Here is a 22,628-nt window from a genome sequence, read left to right as displayed (position 1 = left end):
GCATCAAGGAGCACCGCATAATGTCACATTTTAACCGCATCATGATCAGCACTTTATACAAACCTTACACTCGAGCATGATCGATGACCCAAAACAGATACCTTAATCATCTCTATATGCAACGCATCACACAGCTAAAAATACAGGCCACGTTTCCACCTCGTGCTAAATGTTAGCGGGTTTGTTCTCATTTGATTCTGTATCTCACAGGATCTGAGCAGTGCATTACCCTCAGGTCCACCCTGACTTCAGTGAGTGTGAGAAAGCCCTGGTCTGTAGGAAGCTTCTTAAGGCTCTTATTTCCCAAGGCCTTATATTACCAATGTATGCGTGCAACACTGCAGGACCCTCAATTTAACTTCCTTTAAAACAAAAGAAGAAGTGGTAAACAGTCAGCCATGAGTTAAGAACGAAGCGATCAAGCCAGCAGACCCCTTTAAAAACAAATGAAATAAGGGTTGACATGATATACATAGAGATGGGAAATAGGTTAAGATAAAGCCAAAACAAAGCAGCGGTATTTCCATTGAAGTGGTGTTTCAATGTACAGCAGATTGTCAAGTAACATGGTGGTTTTTGGGTGGGAGTGTGTGTGTGTTGTGTGGAGGGGGGGGGTGACAAAACAAGCCTCAAAGTTCACAGGAACAGTGAAAAGACCTATCCTCAATAATGAGTCACCGAGTCATTTTTGACAGTTTCTTACAGGTTTGGTCAGATGCAACTTGACTAAATCTTAAGGAGACGACTCCAATTTCTGTCGGAAAAGCATAAACAGTATTCCTCTACAGTATATCGAGTACAAGGCATTCATTCAAAAGTTTATAACCTTTCAGTGGAATCCTATTGTGTTGAAATCACATCAAATTGAATCACAATTGCATGAAGATAAGGTTTGATTGGCACTCCCTTTAACTACTGGAAAGCCTGAAGGGTATAAACAAACATTATACTTTAACCAGGAAATGATGGAAAATAGCTCAACACAATGCTTAAACTATCAAGAAAAAAGCACTTGTGTATGTCTTTTATACATGAATGTGTCCCCGGTGTTCCACTCACCAAGTGTCAGAAAACACAACCCTCTCTCTTTTCCTCCATACCCAAATCTCTAAAAAAGGGGCTGCAACGGATCTGATACAGACTGATCCAGATTTGAACACTGTCCTGACGTCAGGACGGTGGCGCTACGGCTATTGGTCAATTCTCCACCTATCATGGGAATGTGGGGTTGGGCCACGGCCGGCCATTGCTGCTCGAAAGCGCTGGAGACGCTGTAGTACATATGCCAGGCCTGTAAGTGGCGCTGTAGTCTGCCACAAAAGCAGCGAAGAAGACTTCCCTTGCATGCTGCCATGGTTGCCCTTCTGTTTATTCTCCGCTGTGGCTCTTTTTCTCCCTCCCCGAGGCAAGCGTTTGCACCTCCTGCTTTAAAACAAATGCATAATGACTCTATATAATCATATGTAAGGGATAATGTGCAGCGACGCGGTCATTATGGGGAAAAGAACACCGACAGGCTGATCAGGAGCCCGACGCGAAGCGGAGGGTTCTAGATCGGCATGAAGGCACATTATGCAATGTGCACATTATCCCGCTTATTACATGGCCACATTCTCAACAAAGTAACAACATGACTCCCAATATTAATTGAAATGCTTTATGGATTTAGAAAATGATTTTATCGATTTAAAAAATAGTTGTATGTATTGATTTAAATTGACATGCATCCGCTAAGAAAAATAGTCCGTTGTTACTGTTTGAACTAACGTAGCAACGGCAGGAAGTGCTTCGATAGTGTTTTTGAGGAGCTTTTTGATTACAGATTTGAAAACATCGTTGCTTGCTTTAAAAGTAGCACAATTCATTATGTCAAACCTTGGAAAGTATCTAGATATCTAGATATCCAACTCCACTCTCCTGCAGGGGGGCGTGGTCAACTGCAGCTCACAGAATCAGCCCCCTGCAAAAACAGGGCTGGAAAGAGCAAATAGAGAGCAAAATGAGGCATGGCTAAAATGCAGGATCCGTTTGGTATTTGGAAAAAATAACTATATTTATATACTTTATATAGGTATGGCCCTACAATATATGTTTCAAATATAGCATGATAGGTCCACTTTAGCACAAACTAATTATGGATAGTAAGTGCTAGCAAAAGCACAGATTAAGAGGAATACTGGCTAAATGAAAAGCAAAGATATACAAGGTACATAAAAAGGGTATGGCCTAATCCACTTTTGAGAGTAGTCCCAAGTAAATACATTCCTGTTTAACAATTATAGCGACCAAAAAAAATCATGGAGCCTTTTTACATTTCTAAACAACAAGTTCACGATCTGTTCAAATGTGTTTTGTGTGAACACATGGGCTCAGTGTCTTATGCTGGGAAAGTAAGTGTTCAAACTATAGAGAAAGTATAATAATAAAGATTTGTTGATTTCGGTCTTTTAAAAAGGCACTAATTGACAATAACAAAAGTGTCATTATAAAGTCAGCAGTTACCTTTAACATAGGCGTGCAGGGAAGGCCCACTGCATGTTTAGGTAACAAGCAGCTAAGTGTAGTCGGGAATGTCCCATAATTGAGAAACGTAACTATTGTTACCAAACCTAAAGGAAATGTATACTGCTCAATATAGATCCCACACATGCAGAGCAATCCTCTGCAACATGCAGTCAGGATGTGGGGGGTGCCCGACAATGACAAAGTGGCGGTGGTACAAATTATATAGGCATACCTTGATATTAGTGCTGGGGGGAAACGATTATTTTGAAAACGATTAATCGGGCAATTATTTTATCGATTAGTCGACTAATCTAACGATTATTTTTCTGTTGTTCGATTAATAAAAAACGTAATGTATCTCAAATAAATACCAACAAATTCTTAATAGTTTTTTTTTCAATGAGCTCTTAGCACTCAGAGCTCACAGCTCTTCATATCTGTTCAGAAACTAGACAAAAGTTAAACAAGTACAAACCACAGACTGCCTGTGTCATGGCGAATACAGTCGCTTTGTTTATGTCTGTATAGGCCGTTGTTGTGAGTGTGGACGGTCGGAGCATATATAACGTTAGCTTAGCCAAGCTACATTTAGAAAACACGCATTTTAAAAAGGGTTTTTCGCCTGCCGTCTGTCTGCAGACTTGTCAACGCATTAATTCATGGTTTTTACTAACCGGTATCAGTATGTTGTTACTTCGTCATCATTTTGAAACGTGTATTACAATTAAATCACGGTCAAATATGTTCATCTTGTTGTAGTTGTAGCCGCCTTGCCAGCGATTCTCTCTCTAGTTTAGCATAATCAGCCCGACTCAGCCTGGTTGTTTCTGGTCCTAGAACCACGATTGAGTAGGCCAAGTGGAAGCGCAACCAAAAACGGGCCCCGCACGGCTCGGCACGCTTAAAGCGAGCTCCCCGCTGCAGTGGAAACGCGCCATAAGCTGACTAACGTTAGTCTAATGTTATGTTTTACTCGTAAAGGACCACAACATGAGTTAGTTCTCTGTGCAGTTAGTTCGTTCCGGGTTAGTAGTGGCTAGATAGCGGTGTACTGCAGACGTAAACTAGCTACCATTCCAGCCAACATTAAATGCTGACAAACGTTAACTAACACACAGCTGGCGCCGCTAGCTAGGTAGCTAACATTAACTACTAACCAACCAAGCGCGAACAAACCGCACGGAGAGCTATAAGATAGTTAGCACTACCGAAGTGCACAGAACTCAAGCTGCACAACACACTACACAAACGTGGAATTAATTTAGCCAAAGTTAGTACTTACTTATCATTGTTCCCTTCACGAGAGACAAGGGGGTGCCTCCTTTAAATGCTCCAACATAGCTGTTGTGCTAGTGTGGTATGCCAACTCCATTTGGCAAAGACTGCAAATAACAATGCCTTTGCGTTTTGGACTACATTTAAAGTATTCCCATGCTTTTGAAGACCTAGGGCGAGATGTTTTTGTTTGGGGGCTTTTTGCAGGGCTTCGTGCGCAATCCTGTGAGGAGGAGGTGGTAGCCGTTTCAGTCTCCATTGTGTTTGAAGTGTGATTGCGAACTGCTTGTTGCTTTGGGTGACCCACGTGTGTGTGGCGATGCGTAGACGAGGAAATCTGTCGTCGACGAGATTTTGAAGTCGACGATGTCGACGCGTCGCTACAGCATTACTTGATATACCACAATACTTTGTAAACAAGTTAATTGAAACAGTGACAATGAGTCAACCTCAAAGGGCACAGATAACGTCAGTGCTGCAAACGTTGAATAATTTGATAAATTTGTTCTGCATTCTTATTAATTCATCTCTAAAGGTGAAACATTTGACATGTATAATACACCTGGAGGAGGAATAGTAATAAATACAACTTGTTTTCTGCTTCTTTATTTTGTTAATCTGATATTTGATGGACTCTTTTCAAATCTTTCGATTAGCTTTTACACAAAGATTAACCTGACTGTTTGAACATGGTTGACTTTGGCATCTGTGGTTACAGTGAGTCAGACAGAAAATTCTGCTGGAGTTTTATAAAAACACCGAGCAGACGGTACAGCTTCCAACCTGACGAGGACAGCCCCCAAACTCAGCAAACCACAGCTAAATCTAAACTGCAAAAAAGTGATCTTATACAATAAGAGTGTGTTTTTCCATTTCAGTTCATTTTTGAGTGTGGTCGTGCGATTCCGATAAGGGGTCTTCACAACTTCAGGGGAGAAGCTGTTTTGTTATGAAAGATGAAAGACGCAATTAATGTTTACTTCTCACTCCATTAATTTATGAGCCTTTATTCCACTAGCTGCAGCAAGCGTAATGCTGCAAAGTGGTAGTTGTTGCTACACAAAACGGCTCAGAACAAGGGTGGAAGATTATTTTGAGTAATAATACATTTTATTTATCAAACGCTTTCAAAGACGCTTTACAGAGGAAAAAAAGAAGATACAAATATTTAAAATCGAGCAATAAAACCAAAAGGACACGGCATCAATCACAAACGCATCTAAAAAGGTGAGTTTGGGTCAGAATGTTCTGTCTTTAACCAGATTTCTGGAAAGAGACGTTGCAGTCGATTTGGCACCCTTAGCACCTCAAGGTAAGAGCCATGTGGTTAAATGTTATATATGAAAGAAGGCAATAGCTCACAATAACACACAACAAACCATCAGATTGATATCTCTCTGAGGTATATGTATTTGGGGGATTTTGGGGGTGATCTCTCTCTTTAGCATTAGTACATTAAGCATAAGAAGTTAAAATAACTGTCATGTGTTTTTAGGTCAACATAAACTCTTTAAAGTATTGTTTAGAGTCTAGACGGATGGAAAAACCAAAGGGATAGACCATGCAATGCCTCAGAGAGGAGGAATTAAAGATGAAGCATTTACATTGTGGCAGCATGGTATAGCAACTGTCGAGGATATTAATAATGTGTTATAGTGCCATCAGGTTAACTCTTATTTACCTCATTAAATCAACATAGTTAATTAGGAAAAATATGGTAGGCCTATATCCCTTTTTATTTGTATATTATTTTATAATTAAGATAAGATATTCATAATTACTACTTTATTCATCGCCAATCAATCAGATGTATCCCAGGTTTTAATGCAAACTCTTTTGTAAACTCTGTTATAACTATAGGCTACAGTTTAGTAAATAAAGCTTCAACCGTGCACTGTTGTGCAGACAATGTGCGGATTGATTGAAAAGTTTATTAACAGCTTGTATATTGGGTACAGTACAGTAACCTACAGCTCAAAACATACAATTGTTAACGGGATGCAGACCAGAGAAAGACTTTCGTCTTGTTTACATCAGGGTCCCCCATTATGATTAAAGAGCAAATCAATGTGCAATAGTTCAACAAAAACAAAAGTAGGGCAGCTGATCCAAAGTGACTAATTTCAGTATCACCTGTTGGTTTGATCGTGGCCACACGGTTGTCTTGGACTTCCGTTCTCCAAAGTGAAGTTGCGATCAGTTTCCACGGCATTACAGCGCGAGGAAACAACGCGATTGGCTGCGTGTTTTCAGTCAATGTGCGCACGGCCCCGCAGCTCTGCTCTCTTCAGCACCGATGAGTCTGTGATTGACAGGTAAGCGCAGTCTCAACATCCACAAACTTCTTAATAACCAAGAAAATGTAATGGAGTGCAACGTCAAACTCTGTACTTAACTGTGTGTGTTGCAGAATTACAAGAAGCTCTCGCAAAGTTGATCCTTTCCTCCAAATCCTCTCACAGGTGGCATCCATATCATTCAGGTCAGTGCGGCGGGTTTATCTCTGTAACACTGTCGAACATTCAGCATTGGTTTGTGGGAGTCTGAGACAAAACATTGCTGCTATCAAACTACTGGCCTACTTTAGCTATTTAAGCTTACTTGAGGTTGAATGTAACCATGTCTCAAAAATAAATATTGGGCTAAGCCACTTCATGTCATCTTTTCGGTTAAGCCGAAAATAATTATTTAAGTGGGGGCAAAAGTACTCAGATCATTCAGGTGCTACATACCACAATGCAAAACTTTACTAAATGCTAACATCCTGCAATTATACATTGTGCTAAAGTAGACTTAAAAGTACTCATCTTGAATATTAAGTTTAATGCAGGCGAAATATTTGTGTTTTAACATAGCCAATTGAAATCGTTCATGTTATTGAACTAGGGCCAGCACGGAGCGGGATGTATTAATACATCCATTAACCTTTAATTTCGTAAATATATAATGTGCAAATTAAAAATAATATTGTTAATTTGCACATTATATATTTATTAAATTAAAGTTTTTAGTGTCTTTTAAGATATCAATTAAGGAGTCATTTTTATTTAAAAAAAAAGAAAAAAAAGTTGTTAAAACTTTTTCCTAGTGCCATGTCAACACCGGGGAGCCGTGCCGGTCCCGGGGCCGTGGCTCCGTGTCAGCCCTCCTCCTCCTCGGTGGAGAGCAGCGGCTGCACGGAGCCTGACCCGGGCCTCCTCCTCCCGGTGACCCAGTCCCGCTCCGTGCTGGCTCGACACCTCCTGAACGTACGGGCGTACAGCAGCAGCGTGACCCGCCGCAAGAGGGAGATGATCCCCAACGAGAAGAAGGACTCAAACTACTTGGTGAAGCGGAAAAAGAACAACGAGGCGGCCAGGCGGTCCCGGGAGAAGAAGAGGCTGAGCGAGCTGATGGTGGATGGGCAGCTGCTGGCTCTCAGCGAGGAAAACACCCAGCTGCGGGCTCAACTGCTCAGCATGCAGTACCACAGCAGCCTGTGTGCAGAAAGGAGAACATCTGCTTCTGCAACATCCAATGTGCCCTCATCACCTGCCGTTTTCCAGCCAGGGCTCTGGGGCAACAACGGCAGCAATGCATTTTCATTAGAGGCCAATATTCCTCGCTTTAGCTCAACAGGTGTGGGTGGTTTCAATCCACGCAGTTCCCTCTTCTCACAAGGCTTCTCCCCCCTCTCCGGGCCCCGTGTCCTCTCTCCAGAGGCAGAGATGGATGCTCAGCGACAGGTTTCCTCCAGCGACGACATCCACAAATCCACCGATGCGTCTGCCCTCCGAGCCTTTCTGCCCCCACCGGACCACCTCCACCATGCCTCCATCCGGTCAACTCGATCCTGGCTGCTGCCCCACATGAATCCATCGGCAGTGTGCAATAATGTCCTGCTGCCGTGGCGGTCTTCATACCTGCCCTCGCCGGGTGTCTACCCCGGCCTGCCTCTCTACATCCAGGAGAGACAAGGCCAGGGTCTCGGTGTGGAGGCAGACACCCAGCTGGGGGGATTCAAGAGCCGCTTCAGCAGACGGGATGCACCTCAGTCCTGATTGACGCTATACGACTGTCAGTGCGCTTATTACCGTTTATTTAGAGGCCAATGGATGCAAAACATGCTTTACATCTGCTCATTTTAACAAGCCTCAATGCAACAGGCCGTTCGATGTTTTATTTTTGACATTATGAGAAGAACATGCAAATTACAGTGTGCATATTTATCAAAATATAGTCTGCAGAGAATATCAAATCCATGTCTCAAATGCGAATTTACTGCAAGTCAAATGTGTTTGTTCTGACTGTTGTATTGTAAGAATGAAACAGCCATGTCAAAAACCCAAAATAAATTTAAGTTTTCACTTTTTAATGCGACTGTAAAATAATAGAATCTAACAAAAATCATTCCAGTTTTTTTTGTAGCAAGACATGGGGTTGATTAGGGGTTAAGATTGAATGATGTGATTTTTTACGGTTTATATTTGCGGTGGAAAACATGCTGACAAAGCCAACGAAACTAGGTTGCTGTTGGCTTGGTATTCCCCTTTATCCCCACTGCGTGATTTCCCAGCAAAATTTGATTCAGCGGGAAATCAAACCGTTTATCTGTAGACCTCCAGCATCACGAGACTCCGCCCTCAATTGCATCTGCTCATATCTACCTTTATTTTAAATCAATAAGAAAATGTCCTAATGCGTACAAACCTTTTGTTTTAAAGCACTTACAAATAAAAAACACCTCTCTTGAAAATGTTTCTTGAGGAAATTGTTAGGAATTGTTAGATCATAGGCCTATAGCTCCTTTAAAAACGCTTAAATTAATTCCAAAGTCAAAACAAATAAATAGCGTCATGCTCCAACATAAAAATAATATCGGTTATTCCTGCAGCCTTTTTAAATGTAGGCCTATATCCATATAGATGCATAAAGCAACATTGGTATGTAAAGGAAAAACTAAAAGTTGTATTCCATCTTGAAAAGTCTTCTCTCTTGCCATGTCACTCTAAAACAAAACAGCGAAGAAAGCCTACATTATTATTAACATATCTTATAAGTTTTGACATAAAGTTTTGTTAAAACATTCAAATTATTTGCTTCTTTCTGTTCTTATAGGTTTAGTTTTTGTTTAATTTAAAGGTGGGGTACATTTTGGAGAAACCAGCTCGAGTGCGCTAGAATTTGAAAATACACAGCTGGAAGAAATCTGCCACTTCCTCACAGAGCCCCTCCTCCAACACACACGAACGCGCACATGACCAATGAGGGCACGAGGTAAGTCTGTGCACAGATGGAAGGCAGACAGGCAGGTAGGCCATCCAGTTATTTTAACCGGGCCGGCTAAAATGATTGGTCGTGCTTTTTACAGTACTACGGCTTCCACAGATGACGTTTTTTTAAGGATTTTTTGTCAAAGCACTTAAGATATTCATTGCTATCGGGATGTTAAGAGCATTCCATGGAATATAACAAAAAGTGTATCTCGAGCTGGTTTCTCAAAACTTACCTACCCGGTAATTCCTCCCGGTTTTCAGGTCATGTAAGGACATGTTCCTGAAGCTACCAGCAGATGGCGCTACAACACAGTATTTAAAAATATGTGGTTTTTGTTAACACAAATAGGACGACCTTTCTGCCCATCTCCTGTATGTATGAGCATATATTTGTATTTATGCCTTTTTTTATATATAAGATTTGCACGGATTTTATACAAACAAAAAAAGGTGAGTTGGAACAAAATATATTTTATCTGTGGATTATTAGGATTTTTTGTTATCACCCTGCTAGAAAGGTAGACATCCTTTTTGAGAAAGGTACTTGAGTCTTTAAAAAAAACATTTTACAGGTTTTGTGCACAATCATTTGTAAATAACATTGAACAAACAATTGCAAAACATTGCAAACAAAATCTCCTTAACATGTTTTTGCTGTCCTATAAGCTTTGCAACATGACAAGGAATGTCAGGAAGATTTTAGAAGACTTTATTGTGCGATTTTGAAACTCTTAAACACCACATTAATGTCACATTTTGCTGTTTTCAAAGACAATAATCTATTCTGGGTCATAGTTCAGGAATACACTTTGTTTAATGTAAAATTGTGTTGAATTTGAACTATGATGTAATATACTTTTTGGTTTTTACAAGATAACTTTGTCACAGTTACTGTGCATACATCCCTCAGACGGAAAGGGGCATTTTGAATAAAAATAAGACTGAACACATACAGGTGTCAGGGCAACATACGAGAGTTTGATTATCTCTTTGTAGTCGTACAGATCAGACTGCGACCTCTGTGCCCTATAACAACAATAAAGCATGTTCACATTAAACCCTGGTGCTTTCTTTTTCTAAATTGGAACGGCTTCAGCACATAACAGGAAGCAAACATCTAACTTGTCTTCATGTGACAATGTCTACAAGTAAAAATGGGGGTTAAAGTAAAATGTAATGACAGAAGTATGTTGTAATTGCAAAGGGAATTTTTGTTTTTCCTGCATTGTCTTCAGATCAGTGAGGATTTAAGTATTCAGACAAGTTATCTCAACACCACCGACGTCTTAACTGATAAGAGACAAACACTTCTCTTTTTTGTTCATCTGAGGTGGCAAAGATTTATTTGACACATACACAACAAATGTCAGTTCTTACACTTTACTCATATCAGATAAGCTTTACTCTTTTTGTACTACTACTGCTGCTTCTACTAGTAAAACTACTGCTTCTACTTTTAATTCTACTACTGCTGCTGCTTCTATTTTTAATACTAATACCACTACTGCTTCTACTTTTAATACTAATACCACTACTGCTTCTACTTTTAATACTAATACCACTACTGCTTCTACTTTTAATACTACTACCACTACTACTGCTTCTACTTCTACTAAACACCACATTATAATGCAACTACTGTATTCAAAGAAAACAAAATGCATGTGTTTACTTCATGAAATAATGGTATATTACTTAGTTTGTATACTCGAGTAATTTAATAATACAATACATGTAGGTGTTAAACTGACAGTTTCAGCAAAGGTGAGACCCCTGTGTGGGCATGCCACTGACACCACGACTATCAAGATCAAGGGGGCCAGTCAGACACTTTTCATGTGACAGCAGAGGTGGACAATCAGAGTTAAAGACAGGAAAACAACACAAAGACTGAGAGAAGGCTAAGTAGAGGAGAGGGTAGGACCGAAAAAGCGACAAGTGTTTACGAGCCCCCCTGTTTATGAACATCCATCTCACGACGCAGTCTCAAAGGACAGTTCACTGCGTTAAGTTGGGTATTAGCACCGGGTGAGAGCGAGATAATTCTGCATTAGGTCGTTGGCTCCTCTGCGGACAGAGGACTTTCTGCACAAAGCAGCTAAAAGGTAAAATCTTTATTTTCAAATCAAAAGGGATTTGGACCATGTGTGTCAGTTAATGTATTCAAGAGAGGAGATAGTTTAGGTATCAGTGACTTGATGAATGTTTTTCACACATGTATTCATCAGTCTCTTGTGCAGCCAAACAACCCAACGTCTCACGCGTTGAAATTGGTGTTAGAATTGGTGTTAGAATTTGAAAACTTTTATAACCATTAAAACCATTTCAAATATAAGTGAAGCTTCTCACATTTCATATTTGTATTGAATATCAAAATCAATTCATAAAGAGTAGGTTAACAGGAAATGTTTATGATTGTTTGAGGAAGAGGAAGTGTTTCTATGTTGTAAATATCAAGATAAATTACAAGGAGGTAAAATATTGATTATGTTTTTATAAAATTACTAACTGGGTAGAGTACTGAACATTCAAAATATATATGAAACATAATAATCTTGATAGATGAACAGGAAACCGAAGGTCAAAATGTTATCTTGTTATCTGGTAAGGGTTGTTTAGCAGAGCTGCAACTAACTATTGTTAATCAATTGATTATACTCTTGATATTTGATCTATACATAGTCAAAAAAGTCAATCTGAGTTACTCAAGGTCCAAGATACTATCTTAGATGTCTTGTTTCATCAGCTTAAAACCCAAAGATATTTAGTTTAATGACATAAAACAGAGAAAAGCAGGAAATATTTCAGACATTAAGCATTCTCATTTGCTTGAAGAACTTCCTTAAAAGTTACTCAACTATTAAAATAGCGATTACAATTTATTTACAACTGAAAAATGATCTGAGATTATCTTAAAAGAAATCAACGTTCATTTTGAGGATACCAGAAGAAGCTCCTAACACAAAAGTTTGTCGTGTAAAGTGTACGCCGTATTATCGAGTGAACAAAAGTAGAATGATGTCAGAGTAAAGCTGATCATGTGTGACAGGCATGTTGATCCCAATTTGATGATAATAATAATTATTATAGAATATAGCGTTCATAACATCGATGTCCAACACACAACATGAGTGAACAGTTTACTTTGTTTGTTGTTGGGCTTTATTGGGGTTAATATCTGTGCACAAGTTTCACACAAGTCACAAACGTTTCATCCAGGATATTTTGGTCCTGGTTGCATAACACAATGTTCGAAGTCTCACATTATGGTCGGCTGCAAAGACCGCATGAGACACAGCGTTTCATTTTTCATAACCGTTATAGATGCCGCAACCGCCATTTTCCAAACTCAGAGATACATAAGCTCTTGTACTTTACCGAATAAAAGCTACAAAAGTTATTTTACTATTTCAAGGAGTTCGGTCTGGTATAGAGCTTTACATCTCAGACTGATGATTTAAAAGAAAACAAAGTATAAATCAGCCTCCTACAGTACAGTATGTTGATGAAAAAAATAGGATAATTGGTTAAAAGCAGAATCTTGAACTCAATAAAGTGCAAAATATATTTGATATGACGGTGAACTGTTCAACCATGCATTAATACATGATGGTTTAGGACCATATTGTCTTCATACAAACACTAGTTTCGTCTTTTTATGATGCCGTATACATTACAGGTATTTTTCCATCAGTTTCAAAAGTAAACGTTATATTTCAATGTTGCCTTCCATTTACAATATATGACGAGCGCAGGACAAAGTTTGAATTATGAATTCATAGCAATGCCCTTAAATGAACTGATGCGTTTAACAGAACATTCTAGTCAATAACTATGTGAAAAAACGTTATTCCCTCAAGAGAGCATCCGATGTACTTTAACTTCCACAATGGCAGTTAACAATAGACATGAACATAGAAGAGGGAAGGCCACAAAATGACCAAATTCCTTCTCCTAAAAGGTAGTTGTTTTAACATTAGCTGCACAACAGCAGATGGTTAGGTATGAGAAAACGGATAGACTCAAAAAGAAGAAGTTTGAGAGTTCCTTACTGAAAAGCAGGCGAGCTATAATTAGTCAATAAGAAACAGGTGCACATGTTGAGCAGAGTAGAAAGCAGGCCGAGCCTCAAGAGAGATTTCATTCAGGAACCCACTCTTTTTTTCTTTCTCTCTCTGTCTCCCTTTGTGATTATTGTTTTCTCTCTTCCTGCTGTTGCTTTTTTGGGTTTGCTAGCACATCATACAACGCTAAGTCTTTGTGTCACGCATATGCAGGTGTACAAGTCACTCAGACAAACACATTCGGGCTTCGGGTCCTCGCGCTTGCTGGGCATATGCTTGAATATTTTTAACCTGATGTGTGTTCTAACCACCGCAGGGGCTGCATGGCCTCTTTGAAACTGTTGTATTGATGCTTTTAGCAGACCGACTGGCACGTCAACATTTGACTTTAAGGCCTGTGAATATGCTGAGAAGTTACTGAGTGTGAATCACATAACTACAAGTGAGAAATTACTTAGAAAAAGGATGATAATGTTTGAGGTAATAGACCGTGAGGTTATAGTTTGAGATTTGGTTCCTCATTGTGTGAAATCATGAGTGACAGTTTATTTCACAGTTCCTTTCTGAGGTGACGCCTGTAGCTGCAATAGAGTGCAGCATGATGTCTGATTAGAAATTAACTTTATCCGTTGTTAGACTAAGAACAAGGTGTGAGGAGAACATCAATGAGGTAAAAGGCACGTGTGTAAGCGTCAAGTGTGTGTGGGTCAGTGTGAGTTTCTGCTTATTGCACGCACACAGGGGGCTGGCTGTGGTTTCAACACAATGCTCATCTTTCTTGCACAGCTTCCCATGAAACCAGCCACAAACCCACGCAAATGAAAGAGATTGTATTAGAAGCTTCATGCATTCCTCTCAGACCCGTTATTCAATAATGTCTTCCAGTTAGATTTTTACGTTCTGCCGTATGTCACATTGCGGACAAACCTTTACCGACTGCTTTTTCTCCCCACAGTTTAGAAGAGTAAAGAGAGGCAAGTAGATAAAAGAGATGGAGTAGGGGGAAGTGGTGGATAAAGTGAGAAACACAAAGACTGTTAGACTCAAACTCAACTACAGAAAAGTCTTGATGACAACCTGTATATCATTTCTATAAGACAAGCTCAAGTATCCCCACTCCACTCAACTGAATCATATGCTAGGTTCAATATCAATACTCAAAATGCTATCTGGAATATCAAAAAACGCTGTAATAATTTAAACAAATTTACTTTGCAAAGTGACAAGGTTTCTGCATCATTCTAAGTATATTTTGGAATGAACATAACCTGCATAAAGTGAGCTCTCAACAACCTGTGGTGCAGATTAGTACATTAGCCTCTGGTTGACATATTTAACTATGCATGTTGCAGCAGAAACAACTACATGTTTACGAGAATATTGATAATCAAACACATTTTCTCAGTCTGCTTGTTTTCTATCACATTCTTTCGTGTGGTCTAGACAGGTAGAAGGTGATGTGAGGTGAGGTCAGGAAGGGGGGAGGTTTGAATGCTGGAGGCGCTAGACAGAGTAGGCGCAACTGAGTGGGCTGTTGTAGCTTCTGCAGCTTCTCTGAGAGAAAACACAACCTCATAGTAACTTTCTACCCATTGGTGGTTTCTTGCTAAAATGGTCCTTTTGACATACAGGTACAGAAAATATATTTTTTAAATGTATTGGCCAAGGTGCATGTGGGTTTTCAGTCTGCGACGGAAGATGTGTGGGCCGAAATCACCCCTGTTTCGACTTATTCTATCTCAACACAATCCAATTAGATGTTTACATTCAAAACCATCAGATGTAGTAGTTGAAATGTTGCCGTCATAAGGAATACATTTTTCAACATGACTCATTGTTCATCATGACCCTTTTTTCCCCTTTTAAAGACAGCTGTGGATATCACGTGTCTACAGTCTCTCAGACTTCAGCCGTCACCGCATTCAGAAATACTACGGTGCTTTCATCGAAGGCAAACCAAGATAAGAAGAGGTAAAAGCAAATCAGATAAGGTTACTATTATACAAGACGGAAGTACCTGTATTACTCAACCTCCCACAGAAGACTCACAACTTTCCTTTTGATTTCAGGTTGGTTGTTACTCCCTTTTGCATCTAGCATGGACACCCTGTCGTCACTCTTACATGGAGGCCGAGATGGTCACATTTTACAAGTGACAGAGGGATTGGTTCATAAGGGAGCTCGTCGCAAAAGAGAGTTCATACCTGACGAGAAGAAGGATGACCTCTACTGGGAGAAACGAAAGAAGAACAACGACGCAGCCAAGCGGTCTCGGGAGAAGAGAAGGATGAACGACTATGTGCTAGAGACTCATCTCTTGTCCATGAAAGAAGAAAACACCAGACTTAGTGCTGAATTAATGGCCATCAAACTGCGCTTTGGCCTGGTCACCGCTGCAGCCTACACTGCTCCCCCAAACCCCCACCTGCACACACACCACCAGGCCCTTCAGAGGGACTATTATTGGGGTGGCAGAGACCCTGTGATGCCCAGACACCAACCACCTCACCCTCTCTTCATCCCTGCTTATGCCCTCCATGCCATGAGAGGCTATTCATATTTGAACGCGTCCAGTACCACGGGTTCTGGCTTCCTATCTCCCCTTCTCCTCTCTCAAGATCTCCTGCCCTCATCCCGTCCTGGAGCTCCCCTCCTGAGGCCAATTCCTACCAAAGTTGCTTCAGATGAGGATGAGGAGCAGCAGGACCCTGGGGTGTTGTCCCGGTCCTGGCCATCTCCACCTGGCAAAATCACCTCCAGAGGGGATAGAAACTACTCTCCAACCAGACAATACATGTCCGATTGACAATCGATTCCTAGAGTTGCTCCGATACTGATACCTGTATTCCTCGGTTACAGCCTAAAATGCTGGATCTGGTATTGGTGGAGTATGGATGGAGTCCATTCAGTAAAACGATATAATGTTATCTTATCATTTATCAGCTAATATAGTAGCTAAACTCACTGCCCTCTTCTCTACTTTGCTTATTCAACTCTCACCAGAGATGAGTGTGAAAAATATTCAGTTGTTTGGCATTCATTTTTTGTGTATGTTTTTGTAAATGTTTTACAAAGCTTTAACCTGAGCAATGCTTTACAACAATGATCACAGCCATATAGGATTGGTAATATACAGCTGTTAAAATATATCATCATATATTTCAGTTTTTAAAGTCCAGGTATCGATAAGTCAAATAAATTCCATCAGAACTTCTCTATCCAAAAACACAAAGGTTTGGCCACTCTACATATTGACTGAGAAACTAAATTCTTAAATTTCGCTTTATTTACAGTCAAATGTTCCTGCTGACTGTAATTTAAGAGCTTTATTTTTGTTAATAAATAGTGCATAATGCATTCAAAGAAGCACTGTTACACAGTAACACACTACAGCCAAATTAAGAACATTACAGCAGAAAATGTAAGTCGGTGTTCAAATAGATTCCATTCAGGTATAAGTTCAAACAACGCATCACAAAAATAGAGCTCTGAAGCTACTTCAGCTTTTCTCTGCGAGCGCTCTAATGACAAAGTTGAGAAGATGTCGAATTGTGTGTTATAAAGATTACAGCTCACTTAGGACTAGACTAAAAACTATCCAACCAATCCAAGCTGCACAAACAATCATTTCCTTTTTAACAATTGAAAAGATCTTACAATGCACATTTATTTTGATTTTAAAAAGACAAACCCATTGACTTAAAAAAAAAAAGGACATCACATGGTTTCACTTGCCTACAACCTCCCTTAAAATGGAAACAGTGAAGTGTGATGAGGTATTTCTTTGGGTTTCCTGTGTGGGCAGAAGTAGTCACCTTCCTACATAAAGTGTGTTTGAATCTTCTAATATTCCGATAAGCTTGGGGATGACATTGTGTTAAATATACAACATTAAAAGCTTAAAACAACTCAATATTGAAGTTTACATTGTTTTTTTTACAAACCTGATTGTTAATAATGTCAGAAAAGCTCTCCTCACTTCCTCCATAACCCAAAATCTAATGTTTAAATCACCATGTCACTTGCTTTCCCCAACAGAAAAGGACATAGAAGCTCCTCAGTGCTCTGCAGCCTCAGGGAGACTGAAGGCTTGTTGAAAATATATAGTCCCCGGTCCAGAGACCAACAGTAAAGCTATTGCTTTAGGTAACACAGACTGTAGCTTATGGCTCTCTTCTTCCAGTTGACATCTGTTGTTTCTTTCAGTTTATTTGTGAGTCAGCAACACACCGGGGCTACAGCTGGTTTCTGGCTCTTTGCCTGACAGCACTGATGGCGAAATTGCTGCTAGCTCAGAGACAAACACAGAGAAATTCTGGAGTGTAGGCACGAGAGAGCAGCTGACTACTAAGTGTTTTAGAAATATATAACAGTTGTGTTTAAGGCCAGGACTATCAAACATTTCTTATCATGTTTTAAAAAAATTGGAGTTGGTACAATCTGAGGGGTGGAAGTAACAAAATTGATTTGATAAAATGGAGCTGATAATATTGCATGAAAATAGAGGGGTAGGCCTGGTACATGGATGTGGAATGAAAAATAAAATAATAAATTGTTGAGTGTTTTGGATATTTAAAACAGTCATGATATGATAAAAACAGCTCCATGTTTAACATGTTATCATTCAAATGTCTTTCTTCCACACCTCATATTTAAAAGTGTCATTTTCTATGTTACAAGGCCAATTGATGTACCTTTACAGGCATTATAAACTTAAGGTACAAGTTGTTGATGTTAGTCTGAGAAGGTAGTCTTGGTAGACACACCATGAGTGCTAAATGTTCAAACAGGTACCCTCAAACTACTGTTTTAACTCCCTTAAATTATTAATATTTAACCGTTGCATTTAGTATGTTTTTATAACCCTTAGCTTCTACCTCATTTAGAGTTCAGCAAATGAAGGTGTCGTGTTTTTAGCTTAACTCCTAAAAAGCAGCTAGGAACACACATTTTTACTTTTTGAAAATGTTATTGTAATTAAGTCAAAGAGAGATATATACTTACAAGTCCGAAGAGGGCCAAACTGTACATGTTGGTCTTCTACTTTGGATGTTTGAAAATCTTTTAAACCCGTTTATTGTGCTGTAATCCCAGTTAGGAGCCTGTGAGCTGAGGAGCAGGAAGTGTTAGCCGAGGCAAATTTCATTAGAATGTTGTCGTCGCCATCTTTAATTGTAAGGGTTCACCTGACCTATCGGCAAAGTGCGTTTCAGTTTTTATTTTTCCTTTATGTATTCAAGAATATAATATCATACTGTATATTTTGTGTACAAACAAGTTTACATTGAAGAGTAGAGAAGGGAATCAAACAGCCACCTGTGTGTTTTTATACCCAATAGCTATAAAATAGCTGGTGATAAAATGGTAATCCGGAAGGATTCTTTAAAATAATTTGAATATACGCATTCTCTTTTTTTGTTTTATATAAATGTTACTTTACCAAAACAAAGCTTGCCAAATAAAGGTCGGTGTGACTGCTTTCGTCTTAGGTCTAATAGTGGTTCAAATCTCTGCTTTCTGTGATTACCAAAAACCAGTATTTTTTTAAGTGAGGGCCAGGGAAAAGTTTACTTTTATCTATAGGCTTGGTCAAAGGTGGTCCCACTTAACATATGTAAAATTTGTAGAATTTGCATTTACGTGTTATAGGTTACATTTCTAAAATATTTCTATAATATCTCTTGTGTTGTTCTTTCACATAAGACTATAGAAGTTGAAAAAGGCTGTGTCCTTGCTGGGACACAGCCTTATTATGCTTTTGGGTAAGATCCCAGTCCAAGAAAGCTAAAATCCTGTTAACTTGAAGTTGATATAAATATAGTTGAAATCCCTCTTGGCACCTCAGACTCCCTAATGGCCCAGAGCATAAGCCCTGAGCATTATGTTTCTTATTAAACAGACTTATAATATGAAGACATGGCAGTGATCCAGTGTTGTTCCTGTGCATTACTACTACTGGTATGCAAGGAAAGACATTCATATTAAAACATGAAAATGGTAATTGTCCTTTTGCAATTAAATCTGCATTTGGCTGATCTTTGTTGTCAATGTTAAAAGGCTGCTCAGTTTATCTTTATGTTTTTTAACCAAAACTCAGAAGTCTGGGCCCGTTTTCAGTTATAAGAGGCCAGGGATCTTTGCATTAGTGGCCATCTACAAAAATAAATCAAGTTTTGATGGATACAAATCCTTTACTTATCTGTTTTACTTCTTCTCTACAAGATATCTTTCATTCAAATGTTGCAACCTCTCCAGCACGTTAATGTGGCAGATAATTCACTGCACCTCACCAGTCACCACTGAACCTTGTGAAACTAATGACTAAGTTCAGAAACCAAAACTAAACAGTGTGTGATGGGTCTAAATTGCAAATAGAGATTAATTGCATGACATTTAAGTCATTATGGCAAAACTAACTGTAAGTCATAAAGATACATTTATAAATCTGGGGTTCATCAGCAGCTGATATGAAATACATCAGAGTAAGAGGGATTTATTTGGTTTCATTATCATCCAGTGTATTTAAAAGGAGTACATTAAAAGACTAAATGTATTGCATGCAGCATATCAACTGATCTTCAAGCAGATCATGTCTTGATGAAAATATGTGCACTCTTTATTCTCAGGTTTATAGTTTGTTCTGCAACTGCTAACCACTACAATCCCATTTAGACCACCAACGTTCAACACCATGGTAACACAAAAGGTGTGATTATGTGGTGTCTAGACAGTTGTGTTAAGTTAATTTATTTAGTTCAGTCCTTTTGTCTTTTGCCTTGTCTTGTGATTTCCTGTTTTATTTTGTAGTAACCTTTCCCTCTCGTTTCAGAGCATTCCTGCCCTGGTGTGTTTTTCCCACCAGTGTGATTGTCAGCCCCTCCCTTAATTGTTGCCACCTGTGTCCCCTTACCTAGTGTGTATATATAGTCTGCGTCTCCCTTTGTCTTGTGTCAGTTCGTCTTGTCAAGCCTGCCAGTCATCCCTTGATCGTGTGAAGTATATTTTTGATAGTCATGTAGATGTTTTTTGGTTTAGAGTTTTTTGATCCTCCAAGTGAGCGTTTTGTATTTGACCTTAATTAAAAGACCTTGTTAATTCTAATCTGTTTCTGGTGTTGTGCATTTGGGTCCTGAGCCTCGTGACATTCTTAACAGTACGAACTGACCAAAGAATGGACCCAGCCGACCCAGACAGGTTCAGAGCAGCTCTGCGCTCACAAGGCACGCTTTTGTCTCAGCATGACGATCAGCTGAAATCAATTGACCAGGGAGTGAGAGAATTGAGTGGTCGTCAAGAAAGCTTCCAAACATCTGTGAACAGCCAAGTAAACCACCTGGCAGATCAGCTTGTTCGTGTCCTTGCCCACCTGGAAGCTGGATCTCAAACTGTTTCCGCGGCTGCACCCCTGCCTGAGGCTGTGATCCAAGGACCTACTTCTTCTTCATGCTCTCGTCTCGCATCTCCAGAGAAATTCTCCGGTGACTCAGGTGACTGTCGTCCTTTTTTAGTCCAATGCGACCTGCATTATCAACATCAGCCTTCTGCTTTTCCAACAGACCAGTCTAGAATAGCTTTCATGATAACACACTTGACTGGTAGAGCAGCAGCGTGGGCTACAGCAGAATGGGCTAGAGACTCTCCCCTTTGCAGATCACTCGGACTGTTTACTGATTCCCTTAAAAAGATTTTTGATCGTACAGCGCCAGGGAGAGAAGCGGCTAAAGCTCTAGTTCAACTCAAGCAAAGAAATCAAAGAGTGTCTGATTATGCCATAGAGTTTAGGACAATAGCAGCAGACAGTGGCTGGAATGATCTGGCCTTGCTGGACGCCTTTGTAAATGGACTTTCTGGCCTTGTCAAAGATCACTTAGTCCCATTAGATCTTCCAGAAGATTTAGACTCTGTGATTGCTCTGGCTATTGTTGGAGATTTGGAGGGATAACTGGTCCGCTTTTCAAATCTCCGCGCGTTCCTATGAAGCTGGTTATAATACAGGAAGGAATCCATATCTACAAAGTAACCGTTAACAATAATCTACTTTAATGGCAATATGACAATGCAATACAATCATTACAATACAACATGATATATTACAGTTATATTGCAATGCTTAAGGAGTAATGCCGGCTTACTCCTGCTCTAGTCCGCATACTACAGAGCTACTTTCACCCGAGGGCAGCATGTGAAGAAGAGGCAAAACGCCAGGGATCCACCGGATATATACCAGAGTAAGAAGGAGGGGTTTGGTGTTAGGTCAGCTGGTCATCTTTTCAGGTCATCTCATTGGGAGACGCAACGCAGCAGGAAACGCAGCAGGAAACCAAACAGGCTCACTTTACAACCAAAGGTCTCAAGGCCTGCATACCTACACCTCCCCCACAGAGCCATAAAACCCTGTTTACTCCAACCAGCCCAGAATGTTTATAGCCATTTGTAGTCCTTACATTTATGAAAGGATAAAACAGAGAAATCAATATAAAACACAAACACAGGTATTGTTTGAACAGTATTCACTTAACTGCTACTATTGATAACCACCAGAGAAACCCAAGAGACCTCTCTTAACCTCACAAACACTGCAGCTAGATCTAAGTTGAATGCAAATCAGGACATGCTCTCCCCTTCCCCCATCTTCCTTTGTCCTCAAAAACACATGTCAACAGGCCCCAAATGCAGCTCACAGTTTTACCCAAATTATTCTCATTTTAAGCTTATCCATAGTTTGCTAACATGAATAAATACAAATATAACTCTACAAATCCCCCTTTTTATCTCCTTCTCCAGAGATAAACTTAGACAAGGCATTTTGAAATATACCCACGGTCATTCTTTTCTACTGTGTCCGTAAATCCATCCGAAGCTGGTATTCAGAGTACTTGAAACCTTCATGGAGACCGAACACCACTTTCCATGGCAGTGAAGGAACCATGAGGGGGGTAGCTGAGTGCTAGAATCATCAGCCCCCCCCCCCCCCCCCCCCCCCCCCCCCCCCCTCGGAGGAATAGCCCACAAGGACAGCTAATAGGGAGGGAGAGATGCAGCTTTCCCTTCACGGGTAGAACTGATCAGAGCGAAGTAGACTCCTCTGCTGCGCCGTCCCGGCTTGCCGTGTCTTTGTCTCCCAATCCGCTGACGGCAGCTTCTGGGCTGCCTGCTAGAGAGATGTCTTCCTCCTCCTCGTTCTCCGGCCCGCTGATGGCGGCTTCCGGGTCGATGCTGTAGAGATGTCTCCAGGGTCCTGCTCCTCCAGTCTGCTGCTTCCGAGTAGTCCACGTCTGCCAGGGCCACGTCCGTCCTGATGTCGTCCCCTGGTCCTAGTAGGTGGTTTCCCCGCCGCACACTGGCTCCCGTGGTACGAGCTGTCCCCCCTTTTCTCCCAGGCAGACGGCATAAGAGGTCCGCTGGGTCACTCGGTCGGGGTCGGAGAGCCTGGGGTTGAGCCACTTTGTCCTCGTGCTTCTCGGGTCCCCCTTTTGGCGCCGGTGACCTGTGTGGAGAAATCTGATACAACTCCCTCAAGCCTACGCTC

The 22,628-nt window shown here is 40.3% G+C and overlaps 3 protein-coding genes across 7 annotated transcripts in view; 2 read left to right on the top strand and 1 right to left on the bottom strand.

Annotated features, from left to right (window-relative positions):
- Positions 1 to 18,227, bottom strand: part of atp8b3 (ATPase phospholipid transporting 8B3) — a 63,112-nt gene extending 44,885 nt beyond the window's left edge. For 3 of the 4 annotated variants that reach the window (XM_034216297.1, XM_034216293.1, XM_034216298.1), the window contains exon 1: positions 18,104 to 18,227. The gene's annotated coding sequence lies outside the window, so the exon portion shown is untranslated. Of the gene's footprint in view, positions 1 to 5,913; positions 5,983 to 18,103 lie in introns of those variants that run through there. The other variant, XM_034216294.1, reaches the window with a different exon arrangement.
- On the top strand, positions 5,927 to 8,134 carry si:dkey-172o19.2. The gene is made up of 3 exons (XM_034216300.1): positions 5,927 to 6,095; positions 6,191 to 6,262; positions 6,869 to 8,134. The coding sequence occupies exons 1-3, from the start codon at positions 6,037 to 6,039 to the stop codon at positions 7,818 to 7,820; spliced, it is 1,083 nt and encodes a 360-aa protein (XP_034072191.1). The 5' UTR covers positions 5,927 to 6,036; the 3' UTR covers positions 7,821 to 8,134.
- Positions 10,816 to 16,998, top strand: nfil3-4 (nuclear factor, interleukin 3 regulated, member 4). Of its 2 annotated transcripts, XM_034216302.1 has the most exons (3): positions 10,816 to 11,140; positions 14,968 to 15,070; positions 15,169 to 16,998. In XM_034216302.1, exon 3 carries the CDS (start codon positions 15,198 to 15,200, stop codon positions 15,903 to 15,905), a length of 708 nt encoding a protein of 235 aa, XP_034072193.1. In that variant the 5' UTR covers positions 10,816 to 11,140; positions 14,968 to 15,070; positions 15,169 to 15,197; the 3' UTR covers positions 15,906 to 16,998. The 2 variants fall into 2 exon arrangements, with proteins under 2 accessions (XP_034072193.1, XP_034072192.1); XM_034216301.1 differs by lacking the exon at positions 10,816 to 11,140 and having other exon boundaries at positions 14,818 to 15,070.
- Positions 18,228 to 22,628: the final 4,401 nt, after the last annotated feature.

The sequence above is a fragment of the Gymnodraco acuticeps genome, unplaced genomic scaffold (assembly GCF_902827175.1).
Source record: "Gymnodraco acuticeps unplaced genomic scaffold, fGymAcu1.1, whole genome shotgun sequence".
Lineage (NCBI taxonomy): Eukaryota > Metazoa > Chordata > Actinopteri > Perciformes > Bathydraconidae > Gymnodraco > Gymnodraco acuticeps.
Note: the sequence above shows the minus strand (reverse complement) of the source record. Positions and strands in the feature narration are given on the sequence as shown.